The 26,180-nt window shown below is 46.7% G+C and overlaps 1 protein-coding gene across 5 annotated transcripts in view; it reads right to left on the bottom strand.

Moving 5' to 3' along the window:
• The window catches only part of UNKL (unk like zinc finger), a 206,202-nt gene that overhangs the window by 29,047 nt on the left and 150,975 nt on the right, over positions 1-26,180 (bottom strand). For 3 of the 5 annotated variants that reach the window (XM_075010749.1, XM_075010750.1, XM_075010752.1), the window contains exon 12: positions 835-927. The exons of 1 other annotated variant lie outside the window; for it this stretch is intronic. In XM_075010749.1, the coding sequence (XP_074866850.1) occupies positions 835-927 (93 nt within the window). Of the gene's footprint in view, positions 1-834; positions 928-11,828; positions 11,954-16,018; positions 16,241-26,180 lie in introns of those variants that run through there. One more of the 5 variants, XR_012647734.1, reaches the window with a different exon arrangement.

Raw genomic sequence — 26,180 nt, 5'->3', positions numbered from 1 at the left:
GTTTTAACTTCCTACTTTTCTATTATTTTTCTCCTCTTCTCTTTTCATCTACAAAAGGTGGCATTTTAAAATTGTTTCTTTACTGATGTTTTTCTCCCCTTCATCCTTCCTCCCAAATTCTCTCTCCCCTCTGCCAATACTGCTCTTCCTTTGTGCTGTCTCTTTTTCTCCTTTCATAGAACAGGCCAACTGGATGAAAGAGTCTCTCATAGTTCTAAGCAGGAAAGCAAATAATAGACAAGATGATGTAGGTAGCCAGTAGTGAGCACTGTAAAACAAAGCCAGTCAGACCTTCAAATTAATTGGTCATCCCTTCTTTAAAATATTATTTTACTCATTTAAATTCTTTGCATTGTTTCCTTTTAGACACTCATTAAGAAAAACAGAATCCACTTATTTTAAATCAAGATTTTCAGGCCCTGACTACTCTTAACACTGCCTCTGACAAAACTCAATGTAATTCATAACCCTTGCCTATATAATACAAGAAGGAAGTTTAAAATATAAGGGAGACAAGGTCTTGATTCTCCTGGGAAAGATAATAAACCTGGGAATGAGTTGGAAAATGAGTTTTCATTAAACTCACTCAAACTTTTCCCACTAAATAGAATTGTAGAATAATATCAAATCCTCTGAATCTGGAATTGGAACCATGCGGACAGAGTCAATTGCCAGCTCAAGACTAAAGTTTACTAGATGGCTGTCTACAACGTTCATTATGAGTTGCTATGTGAGTCTTGGCTGTGAGGTAAACCATCTGAAATGTCTGATAAGGGAAAAAAGGACCTTAAATAAATATATGAAAATTGTAACTTCTGTAAACTGAACTCTTACTTGTTAATCCAAGGTCACTGTTTTCTTGATCTTCTATTTTTTTATCTAAGGATGCAACATTTATATCACTAAAATGTAGATCTAAAGCAGAACCTGTTAAATGAAATATCATGTTAATGAAAATGCATCTCAAAGACTGATAAAACTGTTATGCTTCCTGAAGCTTCAAATGGGAAGAAGGGCCTTTTGAAATCGGGGGTGGGGGGGTCCTTTTGAAAGACCCCTATCTACATTGGCAGCGTGCATTTTGAAAGCGGAACTTTTGAAACGCACGCGGCCACCCTTATGCTAATGAGGCACTGCATATTCATTGCACTGCGTCATTAGCATCTGCCAAAGTGGCTAATTAGCATTCCCCTTTTGAAAGGAAGGGGACTAGTGTAGCATGGCCTCTGGATTAGAAATCAATTAAGAAAGAAAAAAGACCAGTAGTTAATCCCACTTGGAAAGGGTTAACTATGTTCACTTGTCACTCTACTTAAATGTAAGTGTACTGTACTCTGAGGATGAACAGTCCTGACAGAAGAATAGTTTTATGACCAACCAAGTTTGGCGAGAATGTTTGAACTAAAATTTGTGTTGTTTTATTTTCATGTAACCGAACCTAAATTGAAGAGGATGAGTTTAGACCCCACAGTCTTATGGACTGTATTTCTTCAGGAGGTTTGGGAAAGCATTTACTCACATTAGCAACAAACTCTTTACTGTAATAGGAAAGAGAATACATTTTGATTTACAATGAAGTTGGATGCCAAACCTTGGCATTTGTCCAATGTCACTTCTCCAGAAATTAATCCATTTTATGGGCAGTATATGGGAATAATGCAGCAAAACAGTTATCTCCTTGTGTCACAGAGTGTGGAGGATACCAGCCCCTGTACATCATCTGCAGTCAGATGTGACACTCATTCAGCGGGCAGAAACGAAGGTTTACTAGGCAACAGGGACACAGCATTGAACATTCTTGTCAGCACAGAAACCAGAAACAGTCAGTACCCTACCCACCAGGACCTACTGCCCAAAGACCACAGTTGCCTCCTGCACCCTGAATTGAAGAGCTGAAAGCCAACCCCTAAGCAGTCATACTTGGCTAAATGGACAAGATTCTCTGTGTGGACTGCACAGAAAGAAGTCTCCCACTTTTGAGGCCTCTACAGAATTCATTTTAGACTACCTCCTTCCTGGAACCCTGGCAGTCCCAGGGCTGGGAGCTGGCCAGAGAACGGAGCCCCACCAGCAGCCCCAACCCTTAGACCTGGGTGGGGCCAGGGGAACCCCAGCAACCCACGAGAAGTCCTGCAGCCCAGGGGGTGGGAGCCCCGTCAGGCAGCCCCAGCCGTGGGAACCCGGCTCCTGCCAGGGGAACCCCTGCAGCCCTGGAGCTGTGAGCTGGCCAGGGTGAGAAACCCCACTGGTAGCCCTGCAACTACAGGGACCCGACCGAGACTGGGGTAACCCTGCCAGCCCCAGGGCTGCAAGCTGGCTGGGTGTGGAGCCCTCCAGGCAGGCCCAGCTGCGTGGACCACTGCCACATGGGAGGAAACCCTGCAGGAAAGTGGGCTCCATCTCAAGGCAGCCATCTGAGGGGGATACTTGTTGATCGTGCACACTTTAAAGTAGGGCTGTTAATTAACACATGCTAAGGCCTGGAATTAATGCATGTTAATTTTTTTAACATGTTAATTTCTAGCCTGTGTTAACACATGTTAATTGACAGCCCTACTGAATATTTATCTTAGTACAATATCATTTACTTGACTATTACCAAATTTAAACAATGGCTAGGAAAACATTTCAATTGCATTTCTGTTACCTTTACTTAAAAAAACAGAAACAAGACTCACCAAGATGTGTAGTTTTAAAAATCTGCAATTCAAGAGTAACTTAAAACCACTTTTCAGTTGCATCTTAGAGCTCATTAGTTTTCTCAGAAGAAAAATTATGTACTTAGTATAAAGTCAGTGAAAATATCTACCATGCTACATTCTCCATTGATTTCACTATTGAAAGAAATCAGGTGCCCAACTTACCCTCTCTGTAAGTGCTGACTCACTTGTCTGCAATCTTCTGCTTTCTGTTACATGCCAATTTAGACAGAATTGTTCAGATGCAACAGCTAATCACAGTAACTCCCCAATCACAAGCCCTAAGCCACAGAATCTGCCCATGAATGCAATATATATTGTGGCTGTAGCTGTGTTGGTCCCAGGATATTAGAGGCTAGCTGGAGGAGGTAATATCTTTTTTGGACCAACTTGTTTGGATGTGAGAGAGAGAGAAGCTTTCAACGTCACACAGACCAGAAGAAACAGTTTGTCTCTTTCTCACCAATTGAAGCTGATCCAATAAAACACTGGTTTTTAAATTTTTTGAGACCATGGAACACCAAACAATAATATTTTTATGTGGAACACCTATGAAAATTTTCTTCAAAAAAATTGCTGTCAAACTGAAAAAAAACCACAAAACAAAACCCCAAACAGCAACATATGCAGCAAAAACAAAATGAAGTAATTTAATCAATTACCATAGAAATGAAGAAGTAACATTGTATCTGGTACTACTACTAGAAAATATAAACCATGGGTCAGCAACCTTTCTGAGGCAGTGTCCATATGAGACCTTTTGACCTCTATGTATGGTCTGTGTGCTGGTGACACTTTTTTAAGTCACTAAGGCTATATCTACACTACAGCGTGCTTCTGAAAGGCGATCTGTTGAAAGACAAACTTTGAAAGATCACATTTCGAAAGTGCATCTCTACACACAAAATAGTGTAAAGTCATCAAAATAGTCAAGACGAAAGCAGGCTGTGAAGAACTTCAAAAAGATCTCACCAAACTGAGTAATTGGGCAACAAAATGGCAAACGCATTTTAATGTGGATAAGTGTAAAGTAATTCACATTGGAAAAAAATAACCGCAAGTACACACGCAGTATGATGGGGCCTAATTTAGCTAAAACTAATCAGGACAGAGATTTTGCAGTTATCATGGATAGTTCTCTGAAAATATCCACACAGTGTGCAGCGGCAGTCAAAAAAAAACAAATAGGATGTTAGGAATTATTAAAAAAAGGATAGAAAATAAGACATATTTTACTGCCCCTTTATAAAACGTGAATACTGCGTATAGATGTGGTCTCCTCACCTCACAAAAGATATTTTGGCGTTAGAAAAGGTTCAGAAAAGGGCAACTAAAATGCTTAGGGGTTTGGAATGGATCCCATATGAGAAGAGGTTAAAGAAACTGGGACTTTTCAGTTTAGGCAAGAGGAGACTGAGTGGGGGAATATCATAGAGGTATATAAATCATGAGCAGTGTGGAGAGGGTGAATAAAGAAAAGTTATTTACTTGTTCCCATAATAAAAGAACTAGAGGACACAAAATGAAATTAATGGGTAGCAAGTTTAAAACTAATAAAAGAAAGTTCTTTTTCACACTGTGCACAGTCAACTGTGGAACTCCTTGTCAGATGAGGCTGTGAAGACTAGGACTATAAGAACATTCAAAGAAGACCTAGATAAATTCATGGAGATTAGGTCCATAAAAAGCTATTAGCCAGGGGGTAGGAATGGTGTCCCGGGCCTCTGTTTGTCAGAGGCTGGAAATGGATGGCAAGAGACAAGTCGCTTGATCGTTGTCTTTAGTCCACCCCCTCTAGGGTACCTGGCATTGGCCACTGTCGGCAGACAGGATGCTGGGCTATACGGACCTTTGGTCTGACCCAGTAATGGCCATTCTTATGCTCTAAAAAGCAGACTGAGATTGTGATCTCCTCTTTCGAAAGAGAGCATCCACAGAGCTACAGGTGCCCTTTTGAAAGAACGGGCCAGGAAACACCATGGGTGGGGTCACATCATGGACAAGCCCTTCCAGGCCCTGCAGCCAGCTGCTCCTTTAAAGGGCCCCTCCCAAGCACCTTTGTCCTGCACACGCTGAGGTCTGCAGAGCTGTCACAAGCCCCGCAAAGCTTGAAGGTGCCTAGAAGACAGTCATCATGGACACCCAGCAGCAGCTCCTCCTCTTTGAACTGGCCATCCACAATGCCATGCTCGGCCACATGGCCACGGTGCTCATGGCCTCCCTCCACCACCTCTTGGGGATGACCCGCCATGCCCAGGCTCTGTGGCCCTTTGAGTTGGGATCCCACCAGTGCCCCCCACCAAGCATCCCGTTGCCTCTGGAGCCACCCCAGCAGCATGGACTTGGGGGAGCAGCTAGTGCTGGGTGATTGAGACGACGCCAGGTGGGTGCAGAATTTCCACATGAGCAGGCGGACCTTCGAGGAGCTCTGCCACTGGCTTGCCCCTGTCCTGAGACACAGGGACAACCATATGCGGCCCCACCTCCCCCTCAAAAAATCTGGAAGCTGGCCATCCCAGACAGTTACTGGTCAGTGGGGCACCAATTCGGGGTTGGCAAGGCCACCATCAGGGCTGTCACCATGGAAATAAGGCATGCTTGGGGCATGCACCCACCACAGGGAGGGGGCCCCTGGGCAAGGGGGACACTTGGCAACTGAGGGCATGGAGAGGGGACATGGGAGGGGGCTGGGTACACCCCATCATGCCCTCCTGAGAGGACACGCCCTCCTTCCCATGCAGGCTGTGTGCGCCATCAACACCATGCCGCTGCACAGAGTTGGCCATGTGGGGGGACATGGATGCAGCAGTCACAGGATTCGCAGTGCTCGGCTTCGAAAACTACTTTGGTGCCTTGGACAGGATGCACACCCCCTTCTGCACCCCAGAACACAGTGCCAGCACCTATATAAATCACAAGGACTCTTAAGTAAGAGGCTGTCTGGGTGTGTGATGTGTTTGGGGCTTTCTGGCTGTGGTGTTTTTCTGCTCTGTGGTGTGTGTGTGTGTGTGTGTTTTTCCCCCTCCTGGTCCCCCCTTCACCCCCACAGAGGGTGGACTGGGACTGGCAGTTGGAAACTGTTGGCTTCTAAATAAGCTTGATATCTAGAAGCCTCTGCTGGTTGGCTGAGCCTCAGTAAGGGGAGGGACTTTGAGGCAGTTCAGGGCTTCATAAAGCAGTGTCCAAATGAACAGGTGAGCTTGCAAACAGGAAGTTTACAGAGGGAGTTGGAAAGGGAGTGGAAGGGGGCAGGGACCCTTGCCTTTCTTTTAAATCCCTGTTCTAGGATGGCAGGCATGGATAGTGACAGGTCTGCTGCTGTTACCTGCTCAGGATGCGCCATGTTTGTCTTCCTCCCCGAGGAAAGAAGGAATTTTGTCTGCACTAAGTGCAAGCTGGTCTCCGTTTTAGAAGGAAAAATTAGAGGACTGGAGGCTCAAGTGTTGACCCTACGCTCAGTCAGGGAGGATGAAGATTTCCTTGACAGAAGGGAGTGTTTAATCTTGCAAGCATGGCAGGCAGAAGAACCGGGGAGGGCGGTAAGGGATGAAGCGGAGAACTGGCAGCATGTAACTTCTAGAAGAAAAAGAAGGCCGGTACACGAGTCCCCCATCGATATAGAGATAAGTAATCGCTTTCAGGCTCTCTCCACTGGTTCTGCGGTGGTGAATGCTTTGGAAGAAGCCTCACAGGATAAAAATCACAAGGGCTTCTACTGCAGGACATGAGATGTGTAGTCCTAGGGGTGAGGGGTTCAATGACCTACCACCTCCATAAGAAAAAGACGGGTTGTGGTCGTAGGGGACTCCCTCATAAGAGGGACTGAACCATCCATCTGCCGATTGGACCTGCAATCTCGTAAGGTGTGCTGTTAACCAGGAGCTCAAATTCAGGATGTGACTGAGAGCCTTACAAATCTGCTCAAGCCTTCAGAATACTACCCCTTCCTACTTCTGCATGTGAGAACTAACAATATGGTCAAGAATGACCTTGAGCGGGTTACTGCGGATTATATGGTGCTGGGAAGAAGGGTCAAAGAATTTGGAGTGCAAGTGGTGTTCTCATCCATCCTTCCTGTCCAAAGGAAAGGGCTAGGTAGAGATCGTTGAATTGAGGAAGTAAATCCATGGTTACGCAGGTGGTGTTGGAGAGAGGGCTTTGGATTCTTCGATCATGGGATACTGTTCCAGGCACAAGGATTATTGAGAAGAGATAGGGGATAGCCAAGAGAGGAAGGAGCATTTTCGCAAGTAGGCTTGCAAACTTAGTGAGGAGAGCTTTAAACTAGGTTCGCTGGGGGAAGGTGACCAAAACCCTGCGGGTAGAAAGGAACTTGGAGGCCAGGAAGAAATGCGAAGAGGAATGTACAACAAAAGTGGACCCCTGGTTCGAGTAGTGAGGGCGGGGAGATCAACTGGTGATCTAAGGTGTTTGTACACCAGTGCCAGAAGTCTGGGTAACAAGCAGGAGGAATCAGAAGCCCTGGCCAAGTCCAAGAACTATGACTTGACTGGGATAACAGAGACTTAGTGGGATGACTTGCATGACTGGAGCGCTGTCATGAAAGGGTATAAACTGTTCAGGAAGAACAGGCAAGGGAGAAAAGGAGGAGGAGTTGCACTGTATGGAAGAGAGCACTATGATTGCTTGGAACTCCAGTACATACAGGGAGAAAAGCCTGTTGAGAATCTAAGGGTCAAGCTTAGTGGTGTAGGCAGCACCGCAGATGTGGTGGTTGGTGTTTGCTACAGGCCACCAAATCAGGATGATGAGGTAGATGAGGCTTCTTTTGGACAACTGAGAGAAGTTTCCAGATCGCAGGCTCTCGTTATCGTGGGGGACTTCAATTACCCTGATATCTGTTGGGAGACCAATATGGCGGTACACAAGCAGTCCAGGAAATTCCTGGAGAATGTTGGGGATCACTTCTTGGTACAAGTGCTGAAGGACCCAACCAGAGGTCGTGCGCGGCTCGACTTGCTGCTTACAAACAGGGAGGAACTAATAGGGAAGGTAGGGGTGGGTGACAACCTGGGAAGCAGTGACTGTGAGATGGTAAACTTCAGGATCCTGACCAAAGGAGGGACAGAGAGCAGCAAATTACACACCTTGGACTTCAGAAAAGCTGACTTTGACTCCCTCAGGAACCTGATGGGCAGAATCCCCTGGGATACTACCATGAAGGGAAAAGGAGTCCAGGAAATCCAGCAGTATTTTCAGGAAGCCCTATTGAAGGCGCAGGAAGAAACCATACCGATGCACAGTAAGAGAAGTAAATATGGTAGGAGACGAGACTGGCTTAATGGGGAAAGCCTTGGAAAACTTAGGCAAAAAAAGGGAGATTACAAAAAGTGGAAACTTGGACAGATGTCTAGGGAAGGATATAAAGGTATAGCTTGAGAATGTAGGGCAGTTATAAGGAAGGCGAAAGCGCAGCTGGAAATGCGACTTGTGAGGAATGTGAAGTATAACAAGAAAAGTTTCTACAGGCATATTAGCAAGAAGAAGGTGATCAGAGAGGGTGTGGGGCCCCTACTGGATGAGGGAGGTAATCCAATGACAGATGACGTAGGGAAAGCTGAAGTACTTAATGCTTTCTTTGACTCTGCCTTCACGGACAAGAACAGCTTCCGGACTAATGCAATAAGTGATGCACTGTGGGATGAAGGCGGACAGCCTTTGGTGGGGAAAGAACAGGTTAGGAACGATCTAAAAAATCTAAACGTACATAAATCCATGGGCCCTGACCTAATTCATCCGAGGGTTCTGAGGGAGTTGGCATATGTTGTTGACGAGCCCTTGGCTGTTATCTTCGAAAAGTCGTGGAGATCGGGTGAGATCCCGGATGAATGGAAAAAGGCGAATGTAGTGCCCATCTTTAAAAAAGGGAAGGACGATGATCCAGGGAACTATAAGCCGGTCAGTCTCACATCAGTCCCTGGAAAAATCATGGAGGGGCTCCTCAAGGAAGTCATTTTGAGGCACCTGGAGGAGGGGAAAGTGATCAGGAATAGTCAGCATGGATTCATGAAGGGCAAGTCATGGCTGACCAATCTGATTAGTTTCTACGATGAGATAACTGGCTCTGTGGACAGGGGAAATTCAATGGATGTGATTTATCTTGACTTTAGCAAAGCTTTTGATACAGTCTCCCACAATATTCTTGTCAGCAAGTTAAAGGAATGTGGATTGGATAAATGGATAGCAAGATGGATAGAAAGCTGGCTAGAAGGTCAGGCCCAGCAGGTAGTGATCAACGGCTCGATGTCAGGATGGCGGTCGGTTTCTAGTGGAGTGCCCCAAGGTTCGGATCTGGGTCCTGTTCTGTTCAACATATTTATCAATGACCTGGATGAGGGGTTGGATTGCGCCCTCAGCAAGTTTGCAGATGACACTAACCTAGGGGAAGAGGTAGATATGCTGGAGGGTAGGGACAGGGTCCAGAGTGACTTAGACAAATTGGAAGACTGGGCTCCAAGAAATCTGATGAGGTTCAATAAGAACAAGTGCAGAGTCCTGCACTTGGGCCAGAAGGATCCCAAGCATTGTTACAGGCTCGGGTCCGACTGGCTCAGTAGTAGCTCTACAGAAAAGCACCTGGAAGTCGTAGGGGATGAGAAGCTGGACATGAGTCAACAGTGTGCCATTGTAGCCAAGAAGGCTAATGACATATTAGGTTGCATCAAGAGGAACGTTGCCAGTAGATCCAAAGATGTGATTGTTCCTCTTTATTCAGCTTTGGTGAGGCCATATCTGGAGTACTGTGTCCTGTTCTGGGCCCCCAATTATAGGAAGGATGTGGATACACTGGAGAGGGTCCTGTGGAGGGTGACCAATCTAATTAGGCGACTGGAGCATATGACTTATGAAGAAAGGTTGAGGGAATTGGGACTGTTTAGTCTGCAGAAGAGAAGACTGACGGGGGACTTGATAACAGCCTTCAACTTACTGAAGGGAGGTTGCAAAGAGGCTGTTCACAGTGGTCACGGATCGCAGAACATGGAACAATGGTCTCACATTGTGGTTGGGAAGGTCCAAGTTGAACATTAGGAAAAACTTTTTCACTAGGAGGGTGGTGAAGCATTGGAACGGTCTACCCAGGGAAGTAGTGGAGGTGTTTAAGTCTGTCCTTGACAAAGCCCTGGCTGGGCTCATCTGGGCTACGTCTACACGTGCAGCCAACATCGAAATAGCTTATTTCGATGTTACGACATCGAAATAGTCTATTTCGATGAATAACGTCTACACGTCCTCCGGGGCCGGCAATGTCGATGTTCAACTTCGACGTTGCTCAGCCCAACATCGAAATAGGCGCAGCGAGGGAACGTCTACACGCCACAGTAGCACACATCGAAATAGGGATGCCAGGCACAGCTGCAGACAGAGTCACAGGGCGGACTCAACAGCAAGCCGCTCCCTTAAAGGGCCCCTCCCAGACACAGTTGCACTAAACAACACAAGATACACAGAGCTGACAACTGGTTGCAGACCCTGTGCCTGCAGCATGGATCCCCAGCTGCCGCAGAAGCAGCCAGAAGCCCTGGGCTAAGGGCTGCTGCCCACGGTGACCATAGAGCCCCGCAGGGGCTGGAGAGAGAGCATCTCTCAACCCCCCAGCTGATGGCCGCCATGGAGGACCCAGCAATTTCGACGTTGTGGGACGCGGATCGTCTACACGGTCTCTACTTCGACATTGAACGTCGAAGTAGGGCGCTATTCCTATCTCCTCATGAGGTTAGCGACTTCGACGTCTCGCCGCCTAACGTCGAAGTTAACTTCGAAATAGCGCCTGATGCGTGTAGACGCGACGGGCGCTATTTCGAAGTTGGTGCCGCTACTTCGAAGTAGCGTGCACGTGTAGACGCAGCTCTGATGAGTTCGGTCCTGCTTAGAGCAGGGGGCTGGACTCAATGGCTTTCTAGGTCTCTTCCAGCTCTATTGCTCTATGATTCTATGCGTTGGTAATGCTCCAGGTGCTGGTGGACCCAAGGGGACACTTCTGGAAATTTATGTGGGCTGGGAGGGCCAGACACATGATACCTGGGTGTTCCAGAATTCCAGCCTCTGCTTCCAAATGGATGCTGGGACATATGTCCCACCACAGGAACACCAAGTCGGTGATGTTACCATGCCCCTCTGTATGCTGGTGGATGCCGCCTACCCCCTGCAGCCCTAGTTAAAGAGGCCCTATACCAGCCACCTGACCCCACCCAGAAGCTGTTCAACATGTACCTGAACCAGGCCCACCATATGGTGGAGTGAGCCTTCGGGTCCCTAAAGGGACGGTGATGGTGCCTCCTCGCACACCTGGAGGTGGTCCTGCAGAATGTCCCGCAGGTGGTGGGTGCCTGTTGCGTCCTCCACAGCAGTGTAGAGGGCAAGGGTGAGGTGCTCCCCTCATGGTGGGCAGCCAAGTCCCACTTGGACTGGATCTGCATTAGGGAGGCCATCCGGGAGGCCTCTGCACAGAGGCCACAGTGATTCCCACACACAGCACCTCATGCAGGCCCTCCACACATACCTCTCACTATCCCCCCGCACCACACACACATCTAATCCCCAGCATCCCTCCAACAAGAGCATGGGACACAGGGGGGGTGCAAAAATAAAACTTTGTAACAAAAACTATTAAGCACATGATTTGTATGAATATCACAACAAAACTATCTATGGTGGGGAGCAGGGGAAAACTACATACAGTGTGGGAGCTGGGCAAGGGGGAGGTGGCACAGCCAGGGGTGGTACTCAACTGGGGGGGCAGACCTCAACCTGGAGGATGCAGGGAGGACCTCAACCTGGGAGGTACATGGGGGTGCTACTCCAGGGTGGGGGTGGATGGCCATGAGCCCTGTCAGCCCCAGGATCCCCTCCCACCTCTAGTGCAGGGTCCCCAGCAAGGCTGGGAAGGGGCAGGCAGCACAGGGACATAGGGCCATGGAGGGGGGGATCCAGCTGGGGCAGATACGGCAGGGGGTGGCCAGGGGAAGCAGCTGCGCCAGGAGTCCAAAGTGATCTCCTGCAGGTTGTCCAGCAGGTCATCCCATGTGGCCCTCCAGGACACATGGTGTGCCTTCTCCATGCTAAGGCGCTGCTCTGCTAGCTCTGCCTGGTGACGGGTGGCATCGTCCTCACTGACTCGCTGTTGTCCCCTCCTGCTCCAGGCCACTCATGGTGCTGCTATGTATGGTGAGTGGTCCCATCCTCCACTGGGCTGTCTGGGACCATGGATGGGTTGGGGCTTTCCTGCGGCAGAGCTGCAGGGATGGAGAAGAAGACATGGGCAATCCCGTGTTATGGAATGACGGCTGTGTCCCCACTTCCAGGCACCAGACCTGTCCAGTGGCAGGTGGCCATGGTGTATCACACATGCCAGAGGCATCTCCGCCCATATGGGGTGGTCCCCGGCTGCAGTGCAGTCCTATCCCCACATCTCTGTATGTGCAGTTCATGGTGCTGTTCAGAGGGGCAGGTGCTGCATGTTGCCAGCGGCCATTGCAGAATGGTGGGGGCCACAGCTAGATGGGCTGTATCCAGCTCAGGTCCGCTGGTCATGTGGATGGCCCGCTGGCAGCTTTGGTGCCCCACCTCATGGGCTGGGGTGTGTGCACTGCCAGGTACTTACCGGAGGGACCCTCGGCAAGGTCCAGCTATGCCTGACTGCCTGTCACCCGGCTCAACAACCAGAATGGGAGCTCGATCCCCCTCTTAATTGAAGACCTCAGTGGCGGCTTCCAGCTCTGGGTTCGTGGGCTGGTCCTTTGGTCTGGGCTTCTCCTCGTCCCTGGGGTGTGGCTCATCTGCCACAATGCCCAATAGGAATGATTGGTGGGGGAGCTGTCCCTGGGCCCCAGGAGGCAGTGGAGCTCCCTGTAGTATGGGCAGGTCCCATGAGTGGGTGGTGGAGTACCGGGCCCAAGTGTAACCCTGATGCAGCTCCTTCATCTTACTCCTCACTCAGTCAGGGGTGTGATCAGGGTGTCCTCGTGCAGCCAGCCCTCTGGACAGGTTGGTGAACCCAGCTGCATTCCGCCACTTGACCCCCATCTCCTTAAGCACCTTCTCCTCTTTCCAGAGCCTGAGCAGCGCCCTCAACTCAGGCTCTGTCCAGGAGGGCGCGCTTCTTTTCGGGGTTTGGCTGGAGTCCTGTGAGAACTCAGAGTGGGGGGGACTGGGTCTACTGGGGTGGCTGGCTATTGGACATCTGTGCCGGTTGCTTCTCTGGGGCAGCTCAGAGGGCGTGCTGTGGGAGCTCGTACTGTGGCTGCTCCTAGCATGCTATCAGCTTCCTGCCCTGTGGTTTCTGGGTCCGTACGGCTTTAAACATTGTCAGATGAAGATGCCATAGAGCCCCATTGCCGCTGGCCAGGAAGTCTCTACACGCCATCTGGTCAGTGCCATGGAGGACTGCTCTTTCAAAAGAGCAGCCCATGGAGTGTCTACACACGTTGTTTTTTAAAAGATTCTTTCAAAAGGGGGCACTCTTCCTATTACAGGATCAAAGGAATGCTTTCAAAAACGGCCCCTCGTTCTTTCAATTTGCTTTCAAGAGAGAGCATTTCGTATGTAGGTGCTCTGTATGCTCTTTCAAAAGAGGGACAGATTTTCCAAATGTACTTGTAAGTGCAGACACGGCCTAATAGTCCTACCTACAACAGCATTGTTAATAAATAAATAAAGATGACAAGCTTTACCATTTGGACACTGGGGAACCTTACCCTTTAACAGGTTAAATAGAGTATGAAGGCATCAAATACAAATTCATTGTTAGGACAGTTATGAGTTTTGAAAGTCTGGCAGTGACCCTGTTGTTATATTTATATCATAGCAGTGCAGATAGCCTTAAAATAAATGCTGTGGTTGTGGATAAGAGACGTACAATGGGTCATATTTGGAAATTATTCAAAAAACAAAGTGTTTATTAAAGGAACAGTTTATCTGTGAAATGACAAAGTAAATGACCAACCTTGTTACTATCATTTGCTGTAATAGCTTCTTCCCCCAACTCACCAAGTGTCTCACAAACATCAGTTCATTTATTACAAAGCATGCAGTAGATAGGGCTTTCTTCCACCTTCACGGAGTGCTAAGCAAATTAAGGCACAAAAAGCTTACCTTAAGTGACTTAAAAAAGGCATGTGGAAGGAGGGTGCACTGGGGGGGTCTGTTGGGAGTTTCAATTCCAGCCCTGTGCTGCAGGAGGTGGGGAGGCATGAGGCAGGGGCTCTGGTCCCAGTCCCATGTTGTGGCAGGGGCTCCACGGTGAGGGCTCTGGTCCCATCCCCATGCTGCAGGGTGTGTGTATATGCAGTGGGGGTTCTGGTTCCAGCTCCATGCTCCAGTGGGGGGCCCAGGCTCTGGCCCCCTGCACCAGCAGAGGTTCCAGCTGTGGCCCTTTGCTCTGGCAGGGGCCCTGCACTCCAGCCCTGTGACATTGTGGGGGCTCCTCAACGGGGCTCTGGCCCCGGCTGCCTGGGGAGAGGAGAGGCAGGATGACCTCCCACCACATGCCACTGTAAATTGGCTCATGTGCCAACAGTGGCACACGTGCTGTGGGGGGTTGCTGACCCCTGATATATAGCATCAGTGTATGATATCGAAAAAGTGTCAGATGCTTGCAGCATACCTGCAAATTGTTCATGGAAAACCTGTGTTGCATGGAACATAGTTTAAGAAACACTGCAATAAAAGGTATTATTACCTCACTCATCTTCTCAATCTAATGACTGCAATGCACTGATCTTATCGTATCTTACAACCACTATCTAGATGTCAGAGACAGCCATGTTAGTCTGTTTCCGCAAAAATAACCAGGAGTCCAGTGGCACCTCAATATTTTAACCTCCCTGGACAGTTACAGATTTGGAAGTTGCAATCCTCAAGCAAAAAGAACTTCAAAAATAAGCCGCCAACATGAAACTGCTGAGGTAGCATTCATATTCAATCCTGACATCATCAGAATGGGTCTGAATAGGAACTTGGAATGACTCAATCATTAAAATAAGTAATTCTCCACTTTAGGTATTCTCACCTTCTTATTCACATCCATGCTGATTGAATTAGCTCTGATACAACATTCCCATCTCTTTCCTTTTCTTTCGCTTAATGCATCTGATCAAGTGAGTTGCAACTGACGAAAGCTTATGCCACAATAAATTTGTTAGTCTTTAAGGTGCCACTGAACCACTGTATGGACAGTTAAGGTGTATTTACTTTGAAAATAATGTAATGCATTTAGAAAACAAATGTCCGTAAAGGTTATATATTGTTAAGGATGAGCAGAATATAAAGTTAAAAAAGATAAAAAATCTTTTGATTTTAAAAATAATTTACAACAAAACAATGGTGAATATGCTGAGCTGTTATGTGTAGGATAGTTTTCCACTTATTTTTATGTTTAAAATGAGGCAAAACCATTTCAATTTCATATTTTTTCTTTTCTTTTCACATCATGCTTCATACTATTTACATCAGAATAAGTTCCCATGCTAAACGCTTTATCATCTCCATTCTAAATCGCAAGATGAAACAGAACCCAATTCAAGTTACCTCTAACACTCACCCTTGACTGGATTGGAAAATTAATTTACTCACCCTGCATCTGCCCCTGTCCCAATGCTACTGAGAACTAGGCTGAAAAGGATCTGAATACTTCTCCATCACCTAACATGAAAATACTGTGTGCAGTTTTGGGCCCCCCGGTATAAAAAGGATGGGGATGTGCTGGAGCAGGTTCAGCAGAGGGTAACAAAAATGATTAAGGGGCTGGAGCACAAGACCTATGAGGATAGGATGAGGGATTTGGGCTTGTTTAGCTTACAAAAGAGAAGACTTAGGGGTGATTTAATAGCAGCCTTCAACTTCCTGAAAGGGAACTCTAAAGAGGAGGGTGAGAAACTGTTCTCAGTGGTATCAGATGGCAGAACCAAAAGTAATGGTCTGAAGTTAACATGGGAGAGGTGTAGGTTAGATATTAGGAAAAACTAGTTCACCAGGAGGGTGGTGAAACATTGGAATGTGTTGCCTAGAGAGGTGGTGGATTCTCCATCCCTCGAGTTTTTTAAGTCCCAGTTTGACAAGGTCCTGGCTGGGATGACTTAGTGAGCGTTGATCCTGCTTGAAGCAGGGGGCTGGACTCGATGACTTCCTGAGGCCCCTTCCAGCCCTATGATTCTATGAAAACCCCAACAGAGAGCAAAAATAAGAATCCAATGTTCAGATACAGCACTTCTGCCGTATAACAAAACAACGGTAACTTGGCATAAAAATGGGACTGGGGTGTACAGGAAGGTCAATTACAGTCAAAAGAGGCAGTTACTCACCTTGTGCAGTAATGATGGTTCTCTGAAGTATGTTCCCCTATTGAAGCTTCATTGTAGGTGTATCTGTGCCCTGGCTCCTTTACTCAACAGATTTTAGGTAGCAGTGTCCATTCAGCCCACATATGCTCCCCCTCCCTTCTGATCTGCCTTGAGGATATCTGGCACTGCACAGGCAAACCTTCCTCAGATCCTCCTCTACTACAGAGTCCTTTATGCAGAACTCTGAAATAGAGGAAAGGAGAGAGGATTATGGAGCACCCATAGAAACACACATTTCAAAAAACCATTTTATTACTGCACAACGTGAATAGTTTCAGTTCTTCTCCAATTACTATCCCTAATGGATACTCTACTGTAGGTAACTTTATAGCAGTGTCTGCCACAGAGATCTGGAGCTGTAGAGTAGACTCTGTTACTATAGAGAGTACTGTGTAGAAAAAGATGGTATCAGAGGCTGAACCTTTAGTGATTACACAATGTTTTGAGAAAATGTGCGCAAATGGCCAAATCATTGCTCTGCAGATTTCTGAGACTGCAACATCTTTAAGAAACATGAATGAGAAACTGATTCTATGGAGTGAGCATGTGATCCAGACAGAGGCAACAGACTGAACTTTTAAGAACAGTCATGAATTCAATCCAAAATCCATTTGGATGGTATCTTTGAGCTGATATTATAGAGATTTTCCACCTTTCCATGAATAAAAGGAAGACCTCAGGGGACTTCCTGAAGTCTTTAGTCCTGTCCAAGTAGAATGGTAACGCTTTTCTAAGATCTATCATATGCAAAACTGCCTCTCATAAGAGCATAAGAACGATCATACTGGGTCAGACCAAAGGTCCATCTAGCCCAGTATCCTGTCTGCTGACAGTAGCCAATGCCAGGTGCCCCAGAGGAGGTGAACCAAAGACAATGATCAAGCGATTTGTCTCTTGCCATCCATCCCCTGCCTTCAACAAAAGGCTAGGCACCATACCTTACCCCTTGCTAATAGCCATCTGTGGACCTAACCTCCAAATATTTATCAAGCTCTTTTCTAAACTCCATTAGAGTCCTGGCCTTCACAGGCTACGTCTACACGTGCACCCAACTTCGAAATAGCTTATTTCGATGTTGCGACATCGAAATAGGCTATTTCGATGAATAACGTCTACACGTCCTCCAGGGCTGGCAACGTCGATGTTCAACTTCGACGTTGCTCAGCCCAACATCGAAATAGGCACAGCGAGGGAACGTCTACACGGCAAAGTAGCACACATCGAAATAAGGGAGCCAGGCACAGCTGCAGACAGGGTCACGGGGCGGACTCAACAGCAAGTCGCTCCCTTAAAGGGCCCCTCCCAGACACACTTTCATTAAACAGTGCAAGATACACAGAGCCAACAACTAGTTGCAGACCCTGTATATGCAGCACGGACCCCCAGCTGCAGCAGCAGCAGCCAGAAGCCCTGGGCTAAGGGCTGCTGCCCACGGTGACCACAGAGCCCCGCAAGGGCTGGAGAGAGAGTATCTCTCAACCCCCCAGCTGATGGCTGCCATGGCGGACCCCGCTATTTCGATGTTGCGGGACGCGGATCGTCTACACGTCCCTACTTCGATGTTGAACGTCGAAGTAGGGCGCTATTCCCATCCGCTCATGGGGTTAGCAACTTCGACGTCTCGCCGCCTAACGTCGATTTCAACTTCGAAATAGCGCCCAACACGTGTAGACGTGACGGGCGCTATTTCGAAGTTACTGCCGCTACTTCGAAGTAGCGTGCACGTGTAGACGCAGCCACAGTGTCCTCTGGTAAGGAGTTCCACAAGTTGACTGTGCGCTTTGTGAAGAAAAACTTTCTTTTATTAGTTTTGAACCTGCTACCCATTAATTTCATTTGGTGTTCTCTTGATCTTATATTATGGGAACAAGTAAATAACCTTTCTGTATTCACTTTCTCCACACCATTCATGATTTTATATACCTCTATCATATCGCCCCTCAGTCTCCTCTTTTCTAGACTGAAAAGTCCCAGTCTCTCTTGCCTCTCCTCATATGGGACCCGTTCTGTTGTCACAATGTAGTTTGAGGGGCAAAAACAGGAAGATGAATCTGTTGATTCATATGGAAAGTGGAGGCAACTTCAGGGAGAAACTATGGATGCTGCCTGAGAGTTAACCTCTCTTTAAAAAAGACAATGCACGATGGGTATGCCATTAGAGCCACTATTTCTCCTATGCAGCTATCTGAGGTGATGGGCATGAGAAATGATGTCTTTGTGGATGGGTGTAAGAGATAATATCTTGTCATGTGTTCAAATGGGGGCGGAGGGGGGTGGGGTGTCTAGTCAAAGTTCTGAGAACAAGTTTGAAATCCCAGACTGGAGGAGGTAGCCCAACGTGACCATCTGTCCCATTTTTGACAGGACAGCCCTGGTGTCCTAATTTATTTTGCAAAAAGGACTAATGGCCCGATATTTCACAGTGGTTCACTGGCTTCTCCCAGCTGGGGGAGCCGGCAGCCAGAGAGCACAGCGACTCAGCTGCTGCCTGCCTTCCCACAGCAGGGGCTGGAGCTGAGCCGAGCCGGGGCTGCAGGGGTTGGAGTGGTAGCAGGGGAAGTTAAGCAGGGCTGTGGGGGTTGGGGCTGGAGCTGCCGGGGGGTGGTGCGGTAAACTGGGTCTTCAGTGGGGTTAGATCCGGGGCCTGGGTGGCAGGGATTGGAGCAGGGGCCAGGGCTGCGGGGCTTGGAGCAGGAGCTGAGATTGCAGCTGGAGTCTCAGGGGGTTCAGTTGGGACTGTGGAGGTTGGAGCAGGAGCTGGAGTCAGGGGGGGCAGGGTTGGAGCGGGAGCTGGAGCTGGGGAAGGGGGTTGGAGCCAGAGCTGCAGCTGGTGGGGGAGTTGGAGTGGGGCTGCTGGAGCCTGAGATGCGGTGGGCTTGAGCTGGAGAGGGGGTATGTGTGAACTGTGGCTGCAGTGAGGTTGGAACCAGAACTGTCTGGCTGTCCCCAGCTGGGAGCTGGACATGTGCAGCGGCGCAGGCTGCCACCCACAGCTCAGGAAGCCAGGAGCTTCACTGGAAGAGGTGGCAGCCCTGTTCCTGGCACCCCAGATAAGATGACCATCTATCCCATTTTGGCCTGGACAGGGGTCATTCCCCATGTCCCATATTTGGCTGGGGGAGATATGGTCCCCCTCAGATAGTCACACATGTAGGAAGAGATTTGCAATGCCCTTAAGGAATCTATGCACCAGCAGATGAGCAAATACTGAGTATCCATCTACTTGATGCTAGAAGGGCATTATGGCCCCAAGATGTAACTTAAAAGAGCTGAGTGAAAGTTTTGACATCCTAAAGATTAAAATGTAGTTTAAAATTAGAAGTAGGAAAGACCAGGTTGAGTTTATTTTCTTAGAATGAGACCAAATTTGGAATTGTTTCCATTTTTGTAGGTAAGTACATCAAGCACTTAACATTCAGCTGTGCAGTCACACATCTCTCATCTTGTCAGACCTCTAAGACTTGGAACAAGAGGAAGCCAAGACTGGAGGCAGAAATCTCACAGGTTGGTATGAAGGATCTGCCCATTGCTTTGAGAGATCGGGGATAAGCCAAAGATTAACTGGAGGACATAGTGCCACCTGTGTCATATAACAGAACCAGAGTTGTGCTAAGCAGGAGGGGGCACACAGAATAACTTTCACTTTATCTCATCAAATTTTCAACAAGACCTAGGAAAGATACACAAGAGGCCCCTATCTCATGGGAGGATGTGGACACTTCCCAGTGAATGCTACCCCAAGCCCATACTGGCATGAAATAGCAAGGACATTTCTTACATCTGACGAAGCCGGTCTTTGTCCTTGAAAACTTATGCTCCAAAATATGTTAGTCTATAAAGTGCCACAGGACTTCTTGTTGTTTTTAAAGGACATTTCTTGTTCCACTTATATATTGTTAATGTGTTTGTGTGTTTTATAATAACCCACCAATCATGACCAACTCTGCCATGAAGCCTCTGGGAGTTCCATGCGAGTCCCAAGCCTGGATGAAGCAGGAGGGTTGGTCAGATGAGTGACAACGTGCTCACCATGAAACAACAATACAAATGAAATCAGATGCCAGTATGACTAAACGATAAGGGATGCCAGCTTGGACATCAGCTGGATAAACAAGGTCTGCGACACCAATCGAGTGATTGGGGTTCGGTCGATAAGTTGGCTACTGGAAGAAAATTACAACTAACACATATACTATCAATTGGAATGTGAAATGTCCAAACAGTGTGGGCAACTGGAAAATTAGAGCTGCTTCAGAAGGAGACGGAGAGATACCGATGCGATGGTGGAGATGCGTGGCTGCGAAGTCATTTGATCGGGGAAGGAAATGAAGCACAAGGCAGGAGTTGGATTCCTTCTTAGCAAAAGAGCTAGAGGAGCATTGTTAGGATACAAACCAGTTAGTGCAAGAATGATGGTAGTGAGATTCGAAGCAAAACCATTCAATGTCTCAGTCATTCAGGTGTATGCACCCATGTTGACTTGACAAAGACACTAGAGGAGATACCGAAGAGAGATGTGTTGCTCATTGGAGGAGATTGGACACGAAGGTCGGAACAGATAACTAAGGCTGGGAGAGAGTCATGGGAAGGTTTGGTTATGGAGAAAGAAATGAATGAGGTGAGAAACTACTAGAATTTGCTACAGAGCACAAGGTGGAGATCTGTAACATGAGAGTCCAACAAAAGGACTATAGGAAGTGGACAGGGCGATTGCATGACAGGAAGTCCAAGAACATGACAGATATTACTTTGATAAGAAGAAGATGGGTGACATCAGTACAGCAGTGCTGAACTTTCCACGGAGCAGATATAGACTCGAACCACAGCCTAGTGATCACAAACATCAAGATGAAACTCAAGAGAAAGTGTAAGACAGTGTAAGAAAAGAAGAGATATGGTGAGGCTTGTCGAGGAAGAAATAGGAAATGCATACAGAGCAGAGCTCAAAGAGAAGATTAGGACTCCAGACACAGAGAAAGACAAAGATAAGAGAGTTGAAGGGACAGCCATGGCAATAGAAGAGGCAACTGAGCAGACTGTTCTGGAAGATGAGAAGATCAATAAGAAGTGGATTACTCAGAAGACACTGAAGTTGGTCCAAGAGAAGAGAGGACTGAAGATCAGAAGTGATGTTTCCAAGAGGGCGGAACAGCAATATAGGATGAACTGCAGTGACGTAAGGAAAGCATCCAGAAAGGATAAGGTGAAGTGGTTAGAGGAGCAGTGTGAAGATACAGGGAAGTATTACGGCAAATGGAAGACTAGGGAGGTATACAAAATGATCAGCAATATTAACAGGAAGTTGCAGTCGAAGCAGATGGAGATCAAAAGAGGAGAACGAAGAGGTGCTCATGAACATGGAGAATATTGTGCAGCAATGGATGAGATATTGCACTGATCTATACAAAGCACAGTTGGACCCAAGTGTCTCGGGAGACCGATTCAAGAACTGAAAGAGCTATCTCCACAGAACACTGTGAGCAAGACTGATATTTCAAAGAAGGCAGTAGAAACAGCAGTGAAACAACTAAAGAGCAGCAGCAGCCCTGGAAACGATAAGATCATGGGAGAGATAATTGAATATGGTAGAGAAAGTATGATTCAGGAAATACACTGACTATGTAACATAGCATGGAAAGAAGGGAAGGCACCTAAGGAATGGACAAGATCTGTGCTAGTGATAATGCACAAGAAAGGAAGTGCACTGGAGTGCAAGAACTACAAAATGATTGCCCTAACAAGTCATCTAGGCAAGGTGAGGATGATGATGATACTGACAGAGAGACTAAGATCTCATATAGAACATCTAGTGGATGAGCAAGCGGGGTTCAGGAAAGAAAGAAGTACCATACAGCAGCTATTGGCACTAAGATTGATAGCACAGAAAGCTTGACCAAAGAACAAGTACTTCTACATTTGGCTCACTGATTTTCAGAAGGTGTTTGACAGAATTGATCAGGAAGTGACCTGGAAAGTGCTGGAGTTGTACAGAGTGGATAGCAGACTGATACGGTTGTTGAAGGATAACAATGACAATGCAGATGCAGTGGTCAGACTGTGTGGAGAGTTGGGAAGTTGGTTTAGAACGAGACAAGGGGATTCGGTATCATCAAATATCTTTATTATGCATCTAAAGAGCACAATGGACAAAATTAAGGAAGAGGTAGAAGGGATATCTGTGCATGGGATAAGAATTAACAACTTGAGGTTCACGTATGATATAGTTATCATTGAGGAAGATGAGGAGAAGCTAGCAAAAATGGTGCAGGTGCTAAATGAGGAAGAGATGCAGTATGGACTGATTATGATAAAACAAAAACATGGTATTTGGAGATAAGAAAATAGGAAGGAAGATCAGTGTAGATGGGATCGAACTAGAAAAGTTCATGTATCTGGGGAGCAACATAACACACGATCTAGACTGTAAAAAGGAAATAGCAACTAGAATAGCGAATGCAAGAGTGAATTTAAAGGCAATGCATAAGATCTGGAAAAGCAAAGTGATTAGCTCAGGAATGAATCTGAGCATCTTGAAAACATGTGTATTCAGCAGCATAGGCCTCCGCTGGAGTATTGTGTCCAGTTCTGGGCACCTCAGTTCAAGAAAGATGTGGAGAAATTAGAGAGGGTCCAGAAAAAAGTGACAAGAATGATTAAAGGTCTACAGAATGTGACCTATGAAGAAAGGCTGAAAGAATTGGGCTTGTTTAGTTTGGAAAAGAGAAGACTGAGGGGTGACATGATAGTGGTTTTCAGGTATCTAAAAGGGTGTCATAAGGAGGAGGGAGAAAACTTGTTCTTTTTGGCCTCTAAGGATAGAACAAGAGACGATGGACTTAAACTGCAGCAAGGGAGGTTTAGGCTGGACATTAGGAAAAAGTTCTTAATTGTCAGGGTGGTCAAACAGTGGAATAAATTGCCAAGGGAGGTTGTGGAATCTCCATCGCTGGAGATATTTAAGAACAGGTTAGATAGATGTCTGTCAGGGATGGTTTAGACAGTACTTGGTCCTACCATTAGGACAGGGGGCTGGACTCGATGGCCTCTTGAGGTCCCTTCCAGTCCTAGTATTCTATGATTCCATGATATTGTATGGATGTGAGACAAGGATGATAATGAAAGATTCAAAGAGAAGAATATTGGTGTTTGAGAGGAGTTGTTATAGGAAGATCCTGAGACTAGGATGGATGCAGAAGGTCACCAACGAGGAATTATATAGGAAGATACAGCTGAAAGAGAACTTACTGCAGAAGGTTATACAATGGAAGTTACAGCTATTTGGGCATATTTTTCAGAATGAATGATACATGAAAAAGCAAGACCTGCGTATTTGGCATACTGGATGGTTTGAAGAGGAGAGGCAGACCCCACAGAGAATGGGGAGATGATATAGTAGTTTGGTGCAAAGCTAGTCTACAGAAACTAAGCCACTCTGCACTGGACAGGAAAAAAATGAAAGGAAACAGTGAGGCAGGCATCAGATACCAATGGGCACTGAGCCCATGGGTGGTTGTTGATGATATAGAACTGGAAGGGACCTTGAGAAGTCATCAAGTTCAGTCCCCTGCACTCACAGCAGGACCTATCACCACCCCAACAGATTTTTTTTTAAATATAACCTGCCCCAGACTCTTGTAAGACCCCTGCCCCCAACAAGGAATGAACTCCCAACCCTGGGTTTACAAGGCTAATGCATTAACCTATGAGCCATCCCCCCTCTCTTAGTAGCATAGAGATCCATAAGTGGAGACCCTGGAAGAGTGAATGTATCTCAAAGCATCTCTGACTTCAGTTTCCATTTGTGGTCATGAAAAAAGTTCTGACAAATTGTCAACTGTCATGTTCTGTATCTCTGGTAGACAGCTGAAATGAACACATTCTGATGAATACACCAACTCTAAAATAGTAATATTTTCACACAGAGGGAGAAAGATCTGGAATTCTACTGGGAATTTATGTAAAACATGTAGCAATGAGTTCCATAATGGGACTGCTGGGATGTAGGCAGGCTGCTGGGATCAGAGCACAGGACTTGCACTGCATAGCACACAAACACCCAGAATACTGCATTCCTGTATCTTGATTGGAAGCATCTTGACAAGAATATGACAGCAGCAAAACATTTTCATGCACTCAGGATTGCAAGGCAGGGAGTCTCCATCTCTCTCCATGCCCTCTCCCCGGATTAAAGCCCAGACATGACAAACATACTTTTAAGAAAAACTTCTTGGTCTCTGCAGTCTTAATATATCCCAAAGATGTGCTCATCACCTTGCTAGTCAATGCAATGTTAGTGTGGTCAGTAAAACAGACTCTGGTTCTGCTGCTATCTGAAGATGATCTGGTACCACGTGATTTCAGTATCAAAAAGAGGATGCCATTAAAATCTGAATAGGAATGAATAGTGCTACGGTGTCCAGCATTAACATAAATAGCAATTAAGTTAAACAGGCAGATACTCTTGGTCCCTGAGATGTGCCAAGATTTTGGAACTGACTCTACAAGGACTCCAGCAGTGCCCAATTTAGGCTGTGAATTCCTTTTAGAGTGGGACTGAAGAGGTGATTTCAACCTCTCCTTGGTCAGTTGAGCAGAACACCACTCCTGTGCTTCCCGATGTACTTCCCATTTCTCACCCTGTCCAAAAGTTTAGATGAAGGTATCACAACCCTCCCAGAGTCCACACCTACTTGGGAGACAGACAATGATCTGGAGCTCACTGGAATTTTTTTGGACTTGGACATGGACCTCAGAGGTCCATGGTGTCTTGCTTGCCCAGTCTGTTGTGGACCACACAGACCTACCTACAAGGAAACATTTGAGGTCACCCTTCTTTTAGGGCCTGTTAGAAAAGGACTTGCAAAACGTATTTATTGGAGATGTGCCTCTCCCCAAGACTAGAAAGGCATCTCATGGAGTTACTGAGAGCAGCACAGCCACTTTGCAGGGGAGCAGTTCTTTAACCCAGGAGATATAAGTTCCATTTTAACTAAGTTCTAGCACCAGGAAAAAATATTTTCCCCTTGAGAAATCTGAAAATAAAAACAAAGACTACAAATAAGCCCACTGGCCAACAGGCCAAAAAACTACACTAACTATAGTAAATATTCCTAATATTGTTTTGTTTACAATTATGTACAAATACAGTTCTTGTGAGTGCATCACAACAAAAACACTGTCAGCTACTCGTGAAGAGGAATCTGAAGCACAGTTAGGTATGCTCTATCATTTATGAGCTCAGTACATGGTACGAGGACATGCATGGTACACATGCAGCCTCTATGAACACTTCTGGCTAAAAGAGCATTAAGAATGAAATATATAAGGCCAATCACTCAAAGAAGGAATTCACATTCTATCAATAGAACAATCCGCAATTACACATGCTGGAATAAAACTGTAAAATAGTATCATTGTTCATGTCTGTTGGCATGAAATGATCACAAGCAGCAGTCAAGAAAATAAGTCCTTTTCAATAAGAGGACAGTTGCAAACATTACCAAAGTTTTATAATTTCTTAAATAATGGCTGCTGTCATGTACCGAATAACAGATTAAATGGTCTGTTAGTCTGTTCCAGGTTGCTAATTCCTGTATGTCCTTCGGAGAATTTACAAAAGCTGCTAATTTGGAAAAATATTAAATTCAATTCCAAGTATTAATTTTAAGCAAGTACAGTAAGATCTCGGAGTATGTGAGGGTTCCCTTCTGCATGCCCTTGTGTAAAACTGGATTTTGCATAAGTGGAAGTCTGGCTTTTTCCACAGCAGAACACATGTTCTGCAGCCAGGGAAGCAGTAGAAAGTTAAGTCCTGGGTTGGGGAGGCAGTTAGGGAGGGTTAAGTCTGGTGGTGGGTTGGGGCCGTGGGAGGTGGGCAGGGGGGTGGGGGCTAAGCCTGAGGTGAATTAGGGCTGCAGGGGGGGTGAAGTTGAGCCAAAGCTGTGAACGGGAGTGGTGAGCTGGAGCCCTGCTCAGATGGTGAGTCAGGACATGGGGAAGCTAGGGATTGAACCAGAACCAGAGACAGGTGTGGGTGGTGAGCTAGCAGCAGGGTTAAACTGGAGCTGCGTGGCATTGGCAGCTTGAACTGTAGCCACATGTAGGCAGTTTAACTGGGAGGGAG

This window comes from Carettochelys insculpta, chromosome 16, assembly GCF_033958435.1.
Source record: "Carettochelys insculpta isolate YL-2023 chromosome 16, ASM3395843v1, whole genome shotgun sequence".
In the NCBI taxonomy this organism is placed as follows: Eukaryota; Metazoa; Chordata; order Testudines; family Carettochelyidae; genus Carettochelys; species Carettochelys insculpta.
This window is presented reverse-complemented; position numbering and strand designations above follow the sequence as displayed.